Here is a 17,205-nt window from a genome sequence, read left to right on the forward strand (position 1 = left end):
CAATTAATGTCATGTTAGAAGTGCTGTGGCTGAGAAGACTCCAGGGCTTCTGGCTTATTTATGCTCTTGTGTAGAATTCAGTATCATGAAGCTCAATTGGCCCCAATGAGGCTTGATGACTAGAAAACCATCCGTGCCAACAGTGTCTCCACCAGTAGGTGGTACTGTATTTTTACTTTAGGTTGATGAAGAGTGAAATAGAAGCAATTTAAGATGTGGGTTGGTGAGTTGGATTCTAATGTGCAGATGAGGCTGGAATCACAAAGCACTGCAAGTGCTCTCAGGCACAGAGCACAGCACTGCACACAGTGTGCTCAAACACTCTCTCAAAGCCTCTCACCATCATCCTCCAGGTCCAGACTTCATTTTCTGCATGACTACTCTGCACAGGGACTAGCACTTCTGAAATGTCCACACTGTGTCTGGCCACACCTGACAGTTTTTTCTGTGCCCTGAGATGAACCTGCAGTAAGACTATCCTTGTGTCTTCCAGGTTCAGTGGGTGCTTCTCCCCTGTCTCCTCAACTCCCAGGCTGAAACCTGCAAGGAACAGAGAGAATGGCTTATCAGAAAACTCTCTGGAAAATACTAGATCTTCATTCAATGGTGTAATTGGGATAAAGAATAATTTTGGTGACCCTATAGAAGCTCCAGAAGTTCTGTATAATCAGTGCTTCTGTTTAGCAGAGTTTTATTTCAAGTTAAAATTACATAGGAAATCTTGGTTGGTTGCACAGAATAATGATGCTGAAATGTTTACACATAAAAAGGTGATCCAACTGTTATTAATTCTGCTTAAACAAAAGTCATCAATATATGACATTGCCACTAATAAGAGAGGTAGAAAGTGCACTGTATACAAAAAAAGGTTTAATAAATCCAGCCTTGCATGTTATTCACTCTTTGTAGTATAGAATGAGTAAAGGTGGCACTATCTGGGCATTTATGAGGGAATATATATACAATTAATCTCTACACAGCAAGTAGAGCAATCTAATAATTTTAAACTTCAGTCTGGAGACCTTTTTATTTCTCAGTTGAACCTAATTTCTTCACATATTGCTCCTGCAGATCTGCACTAAATCACCATGTAATGGGGAAGATAGAGTTCCCATGGTCAGAGCTTCATTCACAAATCTACTTCAGTAATTTTTGTGTGGCTACATGCCAGGAAAAGTAATGAATCTGTCTGTAGCTTCTGTATTGAACAGAAATCATGTTTGGACACAATGACTGCTGGCAGAGTAATGCAGGACAGGGAAGCTGGGCAATGATAACAGCATTTAAAAATGCCACAGGCAATTTTCCTAAATAATCATAAAAGAGATAGTTCTTGCTTCATGTCTGCACCTGAACCAGCTGCACAGTGAACAGGATTTCTAATTGTGGTGAAACTTGTCATCATCTTCAGTATTTACGATAATATAATTCAATACTGCATAAGGAACTCAATGTATATGCACATAAGAAAAAACCAATCCTCAACAAGATTGAAGAATTTAAAGAAAAAAATCCTCAACAAGATTAAAGAATTTATAACAAAGCCAAGGAGACACACAAATTATGGTAATTAAGTCGTTCATGGCTAACACAGAGATAAAGATGGGATTTATTAAGGCACAAAAATGAAGTTTACAATGACTGTTATAGTTATAAATGTAAAGTATTAAAATTGGCTAGATAGTCAGGGCTTCCATTTTTATGAAAGATCAACAATAAAGTCAGTACTTGCTGGCTTTAAGGAAAGTTTCATTAAACCTTTCATATATTACATAATGAAGTTATGTAACTACATAAGTAGCAGAATTTTAACATAAATTTTCTCCTGCATTTTCCAAACATTTAATGGGGAGAAAATAGTGCAATAACGTAGAAGGGCATAGCAGGTTTTCATAAGACACTTATTCCTCTTTGGGAAAAATGGAAACTACCACAAAATTGCTTTGACCGTTACTACATGCATATTTTTACTTCATACACAAAAGGTTGATCTGTGCTTAGCTGTATCTGGCACAGCTCCAGGGAATTAAATGGGTCTGTGCTGATTTGCATTAGCTCATGATCCAGGCATTGCTCTAAATCAGTCATAAATGTCATTTTGAATGGCAAACTGGCATCTTTTTTCTCTTTATGTCAGTTCATAAGATTGTATATCAATACCTTATTTTCTTTCCCATTTGACCTTTACATGTCATCCAAAATAAAGAAAAATATATCAATGTTGATAAATTACTTTTATGTAGTTAGTATCTTCCTGACATTGTCTCAAAGTTCTTCAAAACAAATTGAATATGAAAATTGCTAATCATCAGTGAAGTATTTACACATGAATATGCCTACTCTCTTCTGTATTATTATAGATTGTAAGTTTTTTGCATCTGTCCATTGAACTTGGATTGTTAGTCACAAGTTTTTTCTGACTTCATATTTTTTCTCAGAAGAAAAAGTGTCCCATAGTGGTTTTTGCAGTTTAAAACAATATAAACATATGAAGCATTTAAAGATTTTCAGCCAAGGAACAATAAGTATATAGTATCATTAAAGTTGGAAAATACTCTTAAGATAGTTAAGTACAAGTTAACCCAACACTATTACATTCACCATTAAACCATACCCATCACTACCACATCTATACATCTTTTGAATACCTCCAGGGATGGTGAGTCCACCATTTCTTTAGATGGCCTGTTCCAAAGCTTGACAACCCTTTGAGTGAAGAAAAACCTTCCCTGGCACAACCTGAAGCTGTCTCTTCTTGTCTGGTTGCTTTTGACTTGGGAGAAGAGATCAACCCTCTTCTAACTACAACCTCCTTTCAAGCAGTTGTAGAGAGGTGTAAGGTTTATCCTGAATTTCCTTTTCTTCAGGCTAAACACCCCCAGCTCCCTCAGCCACTTCTCACAGGACTGTACTGCAGACCCTTCATCAGCTCCACTGCCCTTCTCTGGACTAGCTCCAGCACCTCAGTGTCTTTCTTGTCGTGACAGGCCCAGGACTGAGCACAGGATTCACAGTGTGGCCTCATCAGTGCCAACTTCAGGGGGACAAAATTTTGCTGCCCACACTATTCCTGATACAGGGCAGGATACCATTGGTTTTCCCAGCCAGCTGGGCACACTGCTGGTTCGTGCTCAGCCAGCTGTCAACAAATGTGTAAATCAGATTAAATATTTTATTCATTAATTAAATAGACTTTGATGTCCATGGCCTGCTACAGGACTTGGCTGGTACAGAAGCCCATCCACAGAAGTGTTAGCTGTGTGGTTTCTCAGTATTCTTGCTCTGGGTACTGCACCACAGTGGAGCCATGAGCAGCAGGACAGCAAGAGCTGTGCCAGAGGAAGAGGTGATCTTTGGCAGCTCTCCCTCTCCCACCTTCTCTGCTGCTCCAGCAGGACTTTGTGGATATTACCATTTCCCTTCTCAGCAGATCTGCCAACAGAGTCACTTGCAGGATTCCAGAAAGCTCAAAAAATTGACACATCCTTACAGAAACAGGGATGTGAACACACAGAGATGACAGATCTGAGAGGACACAGAGCAAAAATAGGAATTTGAAGCAGACTGCAGACATGCATCTGTCCATATATGTGGTTTTATCCTGTGGGCATGCTTACGTTGTACAAGATCACAGTTTTCTCCCAAACATTCAGATTATGCCTTAAAATTTTGATTCAACTCTTTCAAATACCATTTAAAATTATTGCTCTGGTTTTTTAGCAGTAACCTGCTTTGGAAATTTAAAGCAGAGAAGTCAAACTATTTATCATGCAGCCTGCACTGGATCCAGGCTACCCTCCCTAGAAGTCGTTATAGTGTAGTCATAGTAAAGATGAAGTGGAATGGTAATTAAAATCACAAAAAGCAAATGCAATGTTCCTTTTCTCCTAGCATACAGAGTGCTGGTTATGCTAAAAAATAAATACAGAAATAAAAAATGAGACAAAGACATTGAAACTGATCTGTTGGTTTAACCACAGGACTGCAAAGTCAAGGATACCTAAGGCAAGGAAAACCAAGTTATTTTGCTGATAATGTATTTCAGCAGCATGCCCCAGTGGTACAACTTTTCAAAACCAATTATGATTAGTTTTGGTACTGTGCTGCAAAGCCTGCTTCCAGCTCTAATCTCAATCCTGCATGTCCCTGTTGGTGCTCTGTGGAGGTGTGTTCAATTCACAATTTTGCCTCCAGTTAGAGAAATCCTTGTGCATGCTAAAGATCTGCAGAGTATCCCAGAAGTTTGCTGGGCAACACGTAATATTGTATTAAGCCTTACATTTTGTAAATGTATTTCACTTAATCATGTCAAAAGCAAGACCTTAGTTGAAACTATTCATTGGGCAATAAAGATAATTATTTCTTGTAACAACTTGGAACCTGTTAAGCCACATGGAGTCATCTCAGGGCACTGCCCTTGTTCTAGGACGCTGCCTAGTTTGGCTGGGGGATCCCTCTGCTTGTCTGCAGACCCGCTGACCAAAGCAAGCACAGGCAGCTTGTCACAGACACAAGTGGTTGCACATCAAGACTGCTCATCTCTCCTCCCATCTGTGAAGGGGAAGAAAATTAAATCTGTAGAGACTCCCGAGAGAGGCAAATGCTGCTTCAGGAGAGCGCACCCTTCTTTGGATTCGGTTCGGGTGGGGCCACAGAACTCCCCAGGTCTGGGACTCGATAACGATCTAGAAAGCCCATTCGGGGTCACTCCCGGAGCCCTGCACGCTCTTTCCCCGCAGGCCGGGTCCAGGGGGGCGGCGAGGATGCCGCCTCCGTCTCCACGGGCGAGCGGGCGCGCCCAGGTGCGCCGTGCCGCGCCCGGGCGGGCGGAGCCGCCGGCGCGGAGCCTCGCAGCCATGGGCCCCGGAGAGGCGCTGCCCGCCCGCCCGTCCTGCCGTGCGGGTCAGTGTCCGCGGGGCCGCGCACCGCGGGAGGGCGGGGGGGGCTCGGTCTGCGCCGAGGGTTCGCGTCGGTCGGGACACGGAGGGGTGGCGGGGCTCGGGGCGCGGCCGTGCGCTCCCGTACCCCGGTGTCCGGAGCCCCGTAGGATTTTCCTCCGCCCTGGCGTCACCCCGTTGTTTTCCGAGGAGTGGCGTGGGTCCGGAGCCGGGGAGGCTCCTGCGCTTCTGCCGCGGCAGCCTGGAGTTAAACATCTTTTCAGCTTTGTTTTGTGCTTTTGGTGAGTCTCCGCTCCAGGTGTGCCAGGGAAGGATTCCTTGCTGCCTCTCGATACACCCGCTTTTGGCCCCAGGAGCCGCGCCTTGGCAAAGGTGGGCTTGGTATTTCCTGGGTGACCGAGAAAGGCGTTTCGTGTTTCTGCCAGGGCTGAGCTCAGTCGTGAGCTCATTAGAAATGGTTAAATTATTGTCTAATCAAAGCAGTTAGTTTTCGAGATGACTTAGGACCAGTATCTTCAGTGGCAGGTGAAGAACCAAGTTGGCTGTCACTAACCAGGGCAAGTCAGCCCTGAACTGCAGAATGACAGCAAGTCATGCATGACACAAGCAGCGTGTGGCACCGGGGTGTCTGGTCTATCCAATTCAGATGGAGACTATTTAGGTGTTTGAGGATTAAAAAAAAAAAAAAATCATAAATGAATAATAAAAAAAGTTTAGAAGTTACACCAGCGGCTACCTTGGCTCAGACTGGTTTCCTGTTGCTGCCAGCCTTGAGTCAGAGCTGAGAGAGATTATTTCTGCAAGGAGGAGTTCTGCTGACAGGTTCTTGTTTGTTGACACTTGGAAGTAGGAGGTGAAACTAGCTTAGCTACAGAAACTCTGCGCTGAGCAAGCCAGGCAGCCTCAGTGATTTGTCATCTTCCTCAGCCTTTCCAAGTGATCTTCAGACTGTTCACAGGGGTAATAAAATAACAGTAATTCCCGGATCAGCCTCCTCTTCCCATCTCTCAGGTGGTTCTTTGATCAGTGCAGTTACATGCTACTTTTCATGCAAGTGGAACAAATGATTTTTTTTTTCTTTAACTATGAGAAACTGCTCAGCCCAATAAACACAGATCATAAGCATTCAAAATTACTCTTCTCACTGACAAATCCAATATTTCTTTGTGAATGTGGGCAAAGATTGTAATTCCGAAAGGAGAGAAACAACAGAAACAACCTGTGGCAGTCACTGGGTGACATAGTACAAACGGCGTGATTAAATTTTCCTTATTTGATGTCGTAAGGTGTGCTGAGGAATGGAAAACTTCAGAACACATAGAAAAACATTTTGTTTCTCACCAAAAAGGGGGAAGAAAATTGTTATTTTCTTCACTGTAGAAACCCAATGCACTGATAGAAAGCTGCCTTTACTCTTGCAGGGAGCTGAAGGACTATACTTATCACAAGTGTTTATCTTCATGTTTTCTTTTAATTAAAGACAAGGATTGTTACTGCTTCTCACACCATCCTGGTTTAGCATCAGTATAGGTATTGAGAGCTAAGGGATTTCATTCATCTCTCCATTGTTTTTTTCACAGAATAATAAAATAGTTTGGATTGGAAGGGACCTTTGAAGGCTATTTAAACCAACCTCCATGATATGAGCAGGGGCATTTTTACGTTGCCCCAGTATGTGTTTACTGAGAGAAAATACATTTATGCTTAGAGGACTTCGCTGTAATTTTGTTTCGTGATTTATTCTTCACTAATTATGTCAAAACAAGTATATGCAAATTTTTCTTCTTCTAAGACTATGCTAATAGTTTAGGATTTTAAAATACTTTCAGGTGCAAATGCTAATTCCATATTTTTACATTATCCAGCTGTAATTTCTAGTAATGGTAAGAGTGTAGAATAGTATCTATCATACATACTATGCAATAGTCACTGCATGTGGATCTAAGTTCTCTAAGATTTTAATCTTCAGCTGTGGAATATGAACATACCTATCTTGTGGGAACATTTTTATTAAGTCTGACTTAGTAATACAAAACAAATCCTGTTATATGGAAACACTCTTGGCAAACAAGGAAATGTGTTTGCACAGCCTGCAAATCAAATTACAACTTCCTGTAATATGTTTGTTGTATAATATGGAATGAGAAAACAGGGAGCAGGTACTCACTCTAGTTCCTTACTTGTAAAGGGTGCTGTCTCCCAGAGCTAATACCAGCATTGCCAACTGCAAATAGGATATTTTTAGGACCTTCTGTATTTTAACTATTCTTTGTTAAACTGTATTAAATGAATTATCCAAGTCTGCTTCTTGTTAATTGTTCAGTGAAGTACTTTTGATATAACATTTTTATTTCCAGAGCTTACATGTGAATGCAGAGGCACATCCTTTTCTACTAAGTCCCTAAGTGGCATTTCTTCAGCTGGGAAAGGAGAGAAGGAAAAAAAGAAAAAAAGGGAGTGTATTACTGATGCTGTCACTCTTCAGGATGAATCCTTCCTGTATTATTTATTTACAGGGAAAACATGGAAAACAAAACTATTTGTTGCATCCCCTGCTTCCTATGTATCACGGTGGACTGAGCTTTGGTACTTCTGCAAATTGTTTCATATTTTAACAATGTCTTCACAATAAGTCTTCTTTACAAAAAAGGTCGTTCTTAAAAGTTTTCCAGTCTAGAGTCTGTAATCCACACTGGCTGCCTGATGCACTCTACTGTGACAAACTGAGACGTCAGCCTAGACTGCCTAAGCCCTGATGCAGCTTTGCTGCCTGACCCCCGCTTCCCCATGAAGAAAGCAACTCCTTTTCTTCTTGGAAATGCAGTACCTGTTCTTCCTTTAGAAACAAATCTAGGCTGATAACAATGATGTCATTCCCACAGACTGTCATCACAGTGATACTGTGAATGCTTGGCTGGCTGAGTGTGAACCTTTGGTCTCTGCTCGGGATCACCCAGCTCTCCAGCAGAGTTGCAGGGACAGCAGGGGGAACTGTCCCCTGTGGCCTGTGATCTACCTCCACCAGGACTTGTAGAGGTTAGATTAAATTTGCTGGGAGGCCTTCACCTGGACATTTTGTGTTTGGTTAAATAAGACTTGGCTCACACAGTATTCACTGAACAGTTTTCATGAAATGTCTGAGTGCCCATATGCAGTGAGAGTTTGCTCCCTGTTTGATTTTCCTTCCTTTTTTTCCATTTGTTTTTCCAATCTCAGCTACCAATGTAAAACCAAAAGCCTTGGATAGCAGCGGGCTTACTTTAACAGGCAAAGTCCAAAATAATGGATTTGGCTATATGTTTGTGGTCTCTGCACAACAAAAAGGAGCCCTTTCATCTTGAGGTTTCAGGTTAGATTTTAAGATGTTGCGTTGAATTTTAAACTGAAGCTAATATTTTTTTAGTGCATTCCTTGGTATTTCCCTTAGAGCTTCTGTGAGCCAATGAAGTGCAAAATACAGATGTAAAATAATGTAATCATCTGCGAGCTACAGGAGTGGGTAATGACCCAGGGCAGCGTTGTGTACATTGTGTGGGTTTTGTGTGTTATTTGCACAGTCAGAAATTACAGGTGCTCTGCAAAGACTTGGAAAGGAGTGAGCAGAGTGAGGACAGGGCTCTTCCAGAGCTGAGCCTATGTTGTGAATGATTTGTCCTTCTTTTTCTGCTCCCAGGTGCTGTGCTCTCTTTTTCTTGCCGTGACTCCTGCCAGGCATGGTGCCAGATCATCAACGTGTCTGAGTCACGCTCTCCTCTCCTCACCTCTATGGAGGGGACTGGCAATGAAACAAACTGGAGCATTTCCCTGCCTTCTGGAAGCAAATACCACCTCTACATTGGCTTGGCTTTGGCTATAGGCTCCAGTGTCTTCATTGGTTCTAGCTTCATACTGAAGAAGAAAGGACTTTTGAAACTGGCAGAGAGAGGAGTCACCCGAGCTGGTAGGTGATGGTGCCATCCTTGCTCCTGCTGGGAACACAAACACCTCTTCTAACTTGAAAAATCAAGGTTCAACTCACAGATCACATGTTCAAAACTACTTCAATGGTGATCAGAAGTCCTGTCTTGGTGAGGGATGGAGACATGGTATTGTTTCTCTGTGTACAATTACAGGGACTGGGGTTTCAGAGCTCTTAGGACTATGGGATATGCAGGGGTTATTAAATCTCATGAGCTGGTGCTATTTCCTCACTGAGAACAATTAGTTACCAAAATAAAATTCTCCATTTGTCTTACCCTCCAAAATGCTCTTCTCCCTCTTTTTTTTTTTGATCTTTCTTCCCCCTCATTTGAGATGGACATTCTTAAGCTGGTTTAGCTTTTTGGTTTTGCTCAGCTTTTTTTAAGTGAGTGCAATGAGTTGTAGAAATGACATCTGCTACACAAGTTTCTACAGTTAGTACAACTATCCCTTCATCAAAGTCAACAGATGAACAGCTACAAAAAGAACAGTTGCACTAAAGTCATCATTTGCTTTTCATGGATTTAAATACATAGCATTAGCAGTTTTTCTTTTGTTTCTTGTTTTTATTGCAAAATATTATTCCAGAGAATTTGGTTATTTGAAAAAACTCTAATATTATGTATACTTATGTTTTATGTTAAAAAAAAATCATGCACACAGGGGCATTATTCTTTCTAATTTCTTCCAACCTAAAGTAAAAGGAAGAGTCAAACTGCAGTTGACTGTATGATTATATTGGATCTGACCTGGGAAAGTATTTTGAAACATTTCTTAAGCTCACCAACAATCTTTATCCATTTTACTTTTGCTTGAAACTTCCCCTCTGCGTGTATTTAGTCAAATAGCATTTTTTAGAAGTCCAAGTCACAAAGCAGTAGAGTGGCTAATAAAATGTCAGTCAAAATCAAATATTCTTCTTGTTGCTGTTTTGGTGCTTTGAAAGTGCAAATGTGAAGCTGTATTTTTTTCTATCTTACAATAAGGTGATCTGTTTCTTCTAAGATAAGGGTTTTTTTCTCTTTCAGGACAAGGTGGATATTCTTATTTGAAGGAATGGCTTTGGTGGGCTGGACTGCTATCAAGTAAGTCAGCTCTTTCCTCTCAGCATATATGTAAATCTGCAAAAAGCAGATTGTTTTAGAGATTTATTGTCTGATTTTTCATTCTCTTCCCTTAAAAGAAATGTCCTTGCAATCACATTCATGACAAGCTGTTCTCATATGCCATCTTTCAAATACTGCATTTGGTCTTCAGAGCTCTTTGCAGAATAACCATCTTTTCTTTAATATCTGGTCAAATGCCATGGAATTGCATCTGTCCAGCTTCTAGGAGTAGTATTTTACTTTCTTCCAGCATTTATTAGTTGGGCAGCTAATTTTGAAATGAAAATGTGCATATATAGTGCAGAAAAAAGATTTTGGTTTGTATTTGCTATCATAGTTGTCATACAAAATATTTACAATAGTGTGCCTTTTAATATTCTCCTCCAAGCTGATCCAAATGTTCTTTTTCCTGCAGTGGGATTAGGAGAAGCTGCAAACTTTGCTGCTTATGCCTTTGCACCTGCAACCTTGGTTATCCCCTTGGGTGCACTGAGTGTTCTCATAAGGTCAGTACCAACTGGGAGCAAGCCTTGGCAAACGAACCACTCACTGCATGAGGGAAAAATACTGTCTTTGGCTGAAAGTAGAGATTTTTAATAAGAAAACTGAAAAGCAATTTGTGGGCAAAAATTGCTTTTTGTTTCTTGGTGGAAAGATATTTTTCCTTATTTAGAACTGAGTTATCTGGGTAGATAGAATCAAAAGTGTTGTTGCAAAGGCCTCTGAATGCTTTCCCAGTAGCTTTCCACCTAGATCACAAAGTAATTCTTATCAGCATAAACAAAGAATACTGCTGATAGAAGGTAATTTATCTATTCCTAGAGAGCTGGAGCTTTTTAAAAAACTGTTATCCTGTTCTTTGGCTGGGACTAAACTTTAAATAAAAATACAGTGTTCCTACACAAAATGTTTTCGAAACCATTTATATTTATAGGAGCCTAATTTCATATTAAGGCACAGTTAGTAAAGCTTTTGATTTTGTTTTGTCTTTTTGAAATCTTTCTGGAAAGAAGGCAAAGAAAATCTAAGCTTTCTTCTGTATCCACAATTAAAATTTGGGGTTCTTTTGAAACATAAATGTCCTTCAGAGGACATTTGTTTCCTATTTGTTTCCTATTTGTTTCCAGAGGACATTATTGTTTCCTATGTATGAAGAAAAACCTAATTTCCAAGTTCTTAAGCACATACAGTAATGTGGCTATCATAGCAGCAGAAAAGACATGGACTATGCATACAAAAATTTTATAGAAAATAATCTTTTAGCAAAATGAAATTATTGTATTTTAAATGTAAAACTCTTGATTTTTAAGAACTGAGTATATTATATGAAACATGTGTTTAAAAAAACATGTGCCACATATTAAAAACAAAACAAAAAATTAAACCAAACAAAAAACAAACCCTAGGATGCTTGGAATAATCTACCTGCTCAAACTGCAGCTGTTCTGTCATAGCAAAACTAATGTAACTGAGTCCCTGCAGTGGTGCTGATGTCAGCATGTTGGTAAATGCAGATCAGCTGGCTGCCTGGCTGCTGCTGGGCAAAAACAGCTTGAGTTTTATTGGTCTCTTCTTTGATGGGGATAGCAATCATCCAAATTGTCATGAGACAGAGGGGTTGTTAGAACTTCATGTCACTGAACTCATCACCCTTGTGTGAAAAAAATGTCTGTATTTTGATCAGTGGGTTGAATAACTGTTCGTGAGTGTGTTCACACACCATTAAGCCTGTGTCTGTGCCCAAGGCTGTTCTCTAACAGGCTAATCATGCCCTGTGAGTGGTGTTATTTAGGCCATGTTATTGTCCTTAGGTTAAATAATCAACCCCGTGGAGATCTGGGGTTGATCTCTTTGAAGGGGGAGACATGCCTTCTCTGTGTTTTTGGGGCACTCCTGGCAAGCCAGGCAGAAAGTGTGCCTGGGTGGGAGAGCCTGGGGAGGGATGAGGAACTGTTTCCAACACTCATGTGCATTGGTTGTAATGGCAAATGAAGTGCTTTGAACCATTTTTGGAAGAAAGAAAGAGCTCTTGTGGTTAATCTACAGTGAGAGTGCATACCCCGACCTAGGCAATCAGGAATGAGAAGCTCCTTAGCAATTTGGACCCTTTTACGACCTGGAGGGAAGCGATGAGGGTTGCTAAACTCCATAAAACCTGACCTAACCTTCTTGGTCAGGACCAACTTTCTTGTAAAAACTTCTTACAATTTGATTGTTTCAGGCTGGTTTACCAAATATGCAAATTCAAAAGAGGTTTTCCTGTTATGCTACACAGAGAAATTTTGAATGCCTTCTGTGCCTGGTGGAGCTGAGCATTTTATTTCTATTTTGCTGAACAGTGCTATATTGTCATCCTACTTTTTAAATGAGAAGCTGAATATTCATGGAAAGCTGGGCTGTGTACTGAGCATTTTGGGGTCAACAGTCATGGTTATTCATGCCCCAGAGGAGGAGGAGGTCACCTCACTAGATGAGATGGAAAGAAAGCTGCAAGATCCAGGTCTGTATGCAATTGCAGTGAAGACATGCTGCAGTTCGTAGGGAAGTGTCTAGGACACTGAACAACTCTGATCATGTTTGTGGGCATAGTCTGGTGTTTTATCTCACGTGCATTACTCTTCCCTTTCTTTGTTTTTACAGCGTTTGTTACATTTGCTGTTCTCCTAACCATCATTGCCCTTGTCCTGATCGTTGTCGTGGCTCCAAAGAGAGGTCAGACAAATGTACTGATCTACGTTTTGATTTGCTCTCTCATCGGAGCCTTCTCTGTCTCATCTGTGAAAGGCCTGGGCATTGCCATTAAACAAATGCTGCAGAGGAAGCCAGCCTATCGCCATCCCCTGGTGTACATTTTGGTGGGCATTTTGGTGCTCTCAGTCAGCACTCAGATCAGCTACCTCAACAAAGCCCTGGACGTGTTCAACACATCCCTTGTGACCCCCATTTATTACGTGTGCTTCACGACGACAGTGGTGACGTGCTCCATCATCTTGTTCAAGGAGTGGAGTAGTATGCAACTGGGTGATATCATTGGAACCCTGAGTGGATTCTGCAGCATCATCATTGGCATCTTCCTACTGCATGCTTTCAAAAACACTAACATCACCTGGAGTCAGTTGATGTCCACTGTTGCCAAAGAACCGTCACTACCACAGCGTGAATTTGAAACCAGGCACACTTTGCTGGAGAGCATGGAAGACCCGGCTTTGGCATATGAGGAGGACAACATTTTATTCAGTCAGTGAAACACTCAAGCAGTGTTCATCATCAAAGTATCATGAATTGCAAATTCAGCCCACCCATGTCTTCTAGAAAGCTCTACTTTTCTGCAGTCCTCTGGAAATTAGTCTGTGAGGCCTGTTAAGTGTGGACCAGTCCTCTCTATGTCAGCTGTTGAGAGTAATGAGTGAAAATGTTCAGTAATTAGCACGACAGACAGAAACCTGATGGTGATTATATGTTAGGCCATGAAAAACATGGTCCTTTTTTTATGCAGCATCTCTTCCTGGGAAATTTTAGCAAAAAAGGATGGTCTTTGTAAGCCATGTTTAAAAAATGCAATTTTCTTTTGATGATAAAAGACAATCCTCGCTGAAGTGGCAGGTACTCTGCTATTATCTTAGTGATGGCCTTAATATTTCAGGCTTTATTTATATTTTTATAATTTATTGCCAAGCAAGCTCGTAGATATTCTACATGAAGGATTTTCATTGGAGACATAATATGAAGAAAACAGTGTTTAACCCTTTTAGTTTTTCATATAAAATTTTATGCAAGATTTTTTTCACTTTTGATGACCTGCCAATGAACATTGATTAGATGTCACAAAAAAATTTTAGCAAATACAATTCTTGATACATCTCAGCTTTTCTACCCAAGGAATTCTGAATGGATTGTGAATCCCTGAATCTGCCTGTACTTTTTTTTCAAAACTTAGACAAAGTTTAAGGAAAGTAAAATTCATTAGAGGCCTGAAAACAGTTGCTACTGGCTTAAAAAGTTATATGAGGTGATAGAATTAAGCGTTCAAAAGCAGGAGGAAACCAGAACATGCAATTAAAAATTTTCACTTTGTTTTATATTATTTTGATGATTAAGAAGGAGCTTTACTTATTTCCATACTGCTTCTTAATGCAGCCATCTATTAATTAGAACCCATTTAAGCTTTTCAAAATTTTTTCCCTCATTTTCTGGGAAGGTATTGTTCTTTATTAATAATAAAGCAGTCCTGTTAATTTTTATTCTTCTATAAGTGCAAAATTCATTTTACAGTCCATGCACTGGTTCTTAAAATACTAGGTAAAGGATGAGCTGTAGGCAAGGGGTGAGAAATGTCAGAATGTCTTTTTTTTTTTAGTTTGGACTTTTCTAAAAAAGAGTATTTGCCCCTATTAGATGTTTAACAGTATGTCAACCTACCAGAGGCCTTGCAGGTTGGTAACTGTACTGTAGTACTGTGGTTCCTCAGTTGTGGTCACTGATCTTCCTGTCCCAAAAAAACTTGCACAGTCCATGGTTTGCTCATTACAATCCTCTTTGTTTTCCACTTTTGTAAGTGAGTAACTTCAGAAATCAGACATGTGGTTGGTGACAAGCTCATCAGAAAGCAGCATTTCCAGTCTTTGGATTTTTAAGTGTGGGTCCAGAAAGTTTGCCAGAGGATACCAGCACTTCAGAAGTTTAAAACTGGTTTTAATCAGCTGAAATTTATATGCCAAGCAGAACTTCCTCATGAAGCAGACTATATATTTTCTAATGTTCAAAAGGTTTAGTAGAAGAGGACAGTTTGGGTGGATAGAAAATTGTTCTGCCAAAGAAAGCTCATCCTTTACAAAAGGTTGCTGCTTATATTTCATAAATTTGTGTGGCATCACTGTTACCCAGCAAAAGGGACATTTTCAGCAAAAATATGCTTGCCTTCAAAATATAATGACATTGTCTACATTATCAATTTGGAATATTTTTCAGCTTGAGTGATGCAATTCACAGCAGTTCTTTGCTGTTAAAATGCTTGTGTTAAAAAAGCTTCAGACAAGAAAATCTACTAAGAGGGTTTCATTCCTTCTTAGTTAATGTAGAGAATGCTTTGGTTTTATTGACCAGATTCAAGCTTCAAAATCTTAATAGTAAAAACAAGTCATACAAACGATAAAAAGACTAAAGATGGAGGGGGTTTTGTAGTTTTTTTCTTTAACAAAAACTTGAATTGCTTTTCACTCTGAATTACACAATTCAAAGAATAACTGAAGAAAATATTGACTGTAAAAAAGAGAAAAATAAATGCTTTTGCATAGTTTGTGGCCCCTTTATTTGCTTATAGAGTCATCACTGTGCTGTGACCAAATGAGTTATTTGTAAGAAATAGCAACCAGTCCAGTTCTTGAATGGATGTGCATTGGCATTTTTTAAAGATATGTCATAATACCTTCTTTGAGAAGGGTATGGACTCCTTATATACCAACTGCTGGCAATAATTAGCTCATACCAAGCAAAATTCCTGTATTTTCTACTGGACCTGTGTATCTGCTATTTCATATAAATAGCAACTAATAATAAAAGAATGTTATTTTCTAACAATGTCAAAAAAAACCAGTTAATGGTTCTTTTCATGGTGTACAAGAATTCCATCATGTTAGAAATAAATTAGTGATTAATTTTTTTTGTATAAAAACATTTGTTGTAAGAGATGCTATTTTTTAAAATGTTTATATTTAGTTACTAGTTTGGAATAACTTTGATTTTTTTAATTGAAATTATGCTAATATTTCTCTTGTAATAAATTATTCATGGTTGTGTACTAAATTATCTGTGTTTTTTAAACAAGGGATAAAAAAAGAGTATCATTCATATTTCTATACTGGAGAAGAAAACCCAAAGCTGATGTATTAGGCATGTGTGTCTCACAGCCACTCTCAGTGGAGAGTGTTTCAGTGAGTTGTCAGATTTTCCAGGCAGTGAAATGAGGAACACTATTTAAAGTAATTAGATGTGTTTTGGTATGTAGGGCAAATGGTTAAGAAGGAGAACAAAGCAATCGTGAGAGGCAATGCATTGCTAACCAAATTACAGCTTTTAAATGCTGATACTAAACAAATCTTGGCAGCTACTCATTATTACCATATCTGAGGACAAATAAATGGGCAATTAAGTTCCCTACATAGCTGCACCAACTAAATTTAGGTAGGTCAGTAAGACTTGGGTAAGTTAAAAAAAAATCTGTACGATTTTGGAAGGAAATAAATCAGTTACCAGTTTCTATAGAAATCTGTTCTATCATCTTCATTTTCCAGCCACACTTGAAAGAACCATGCTATATAAAAAAAATCTTCATTCCAAAGGGTACATATTCAAAACTTCAAACTCTACTCATCAGGGCTGCATCCTGGAGCTATATGGGGAATTGCATACTTCTAGAAAATGCTGTTCTCTCATTGTTTAAATTCCAGCAAAATAAAACTGGCAAGTGTGCTAGGAAATATCCTTCCAGCAGGGCGGGTTTGCACTGACTCCTTTTGGGCAGGTTTTTAAATGGTGCCATGGTTCAGAATATGGCTGAGAGGCTGAGCAGGAACCAGACTGGTGGTGCATGAGGGAGGAGGGATGGTGATGGGCTTTGGTGGGCTTGTAGGGCCTCCTGCCTGTGAAATCTGCTGGGGGCAGAGGGGGAGGAGGCAGGAATTGGTCTGAAAACCACATGGCACTGGAAACAAGTGTCATCAGCCCTGTACACACTAGTTATTGGTCTTCATTGCTTCTCAGGAGTATTTTTGACAAGTGAATTCATTTCACTTTCTGAAAATAAATTCCATTTTGTCAATAATGCACCTTTTTTATAGAAAAGAGATGTATCCTAAGTGGCTGGCTCACAAAAGCTGGGAGTTCTGCCTTTTTTTCCTCCCATCTATAATACAGACTTGTTCCAAGTTTTCTGATTTTTGATCAGCAAACAGTAGCTAAATTTTTACAAATGCTGAACACTCCTACAGCTTTTGATGGAAGCTTCCCTGTATGGAAGTGTCTCCTTTACTGCTCTTTCCAGATCTCATTTTCATCACATGGAAGTTTCAAAAAAATTAGAGAACAGACATCTCTTTATGGTCAGTGGCAAGGATGTCGCTCACTATTCATCCATTTTTTGTCTGTTAGAATATGGTTGGAATTTGAACTAAGCTCACAGTCACCATGAGGTCTAAGGTGGCCTACTCAGTCTTTACACCAGGGTGTAGCTGTTCTGGTAAATA

The 17,205-nt window shown here is 39.8% G+C and overlaps 1 protein-coding gene across 2 annotated transcripts; it reads left to right on the forward strand.

Annotated features, from left to right (window-relative positions):
• The first annotated feature begins 4,853 nt into the window (after window positions 1-4,853).
• On the forward strand, window positions 4,854-15,540 carry NIPAL1 (NIPA like domain containing 1). Of its 2 annotated transcripts, none has more exons than XM_038136659.1 (6): window positions 4,854-4,902; window positions 8,572-8,838; window positions 9,887-9,943; window positions 10,380-10,470; window positions 12,304-12,464; window positions 12,605-15,540. In XM_038136659.1, the coding sequence occupies exons 1-6, from the start codon at window positions 4,857-4,859 to the stop codon at window positions 13,207-13,209; spliced, it is 1,227 nt and encodes a 408-aa protein (XP_037992587.1). In that variant the 5' UTR covers window positions 4,854-4,856; the 3' UTR covers window positions 13,210-15,540. The 2 variants fall into 2 exon arrangements, with proteins under 2 accessions (XP_037992587.1, XP_037992588.1); XM_038136660.1 differs by lacking the exon at window positions 4,854-4,902 and adding an exon at window positions 5,046-5,270.
• Window positions 15,541-17,205: the final 1,665 nt, after the last annotated feature.

Source organism: Motacilla alba, chromosome 4, assembly GCF_015832195.1.
Source record: "Motacilla alba alba isolate MOTALB_02 chromosome 4, Motacilla_alba_V1.0_pri, whole genome shotgun sequence".
Lineage (NCBI taxonomy): Eukaryota > Metazoa > Chordata > Aves > Passeriformes > Motacillidae > Motacilla > Motacilla alba.

Coding starts and splice junctions, on each gene's coding strand:
- NIPAL1 (XM_038136659.1), top strand. CDS start 4,857: ATGGGCCCCGGAGAGGCGCTGCCCGCCCGCCCGTCCTGCCGTGCGG. Junction 8,839..9,886: donor GAGAGGAGTCACCCGAGCTG/GTAGGTGATGGT, acceptor TTTCTCTTTCAG/GACAAGGTGGATATTCTTAT. Junction 10,471..12,303: donor GCACTGAGTGTTCTCATAAG/GTCAGTACCAAC, acceptor TTTGCTGAACAG/TGCTATATTGTCATCCTACT.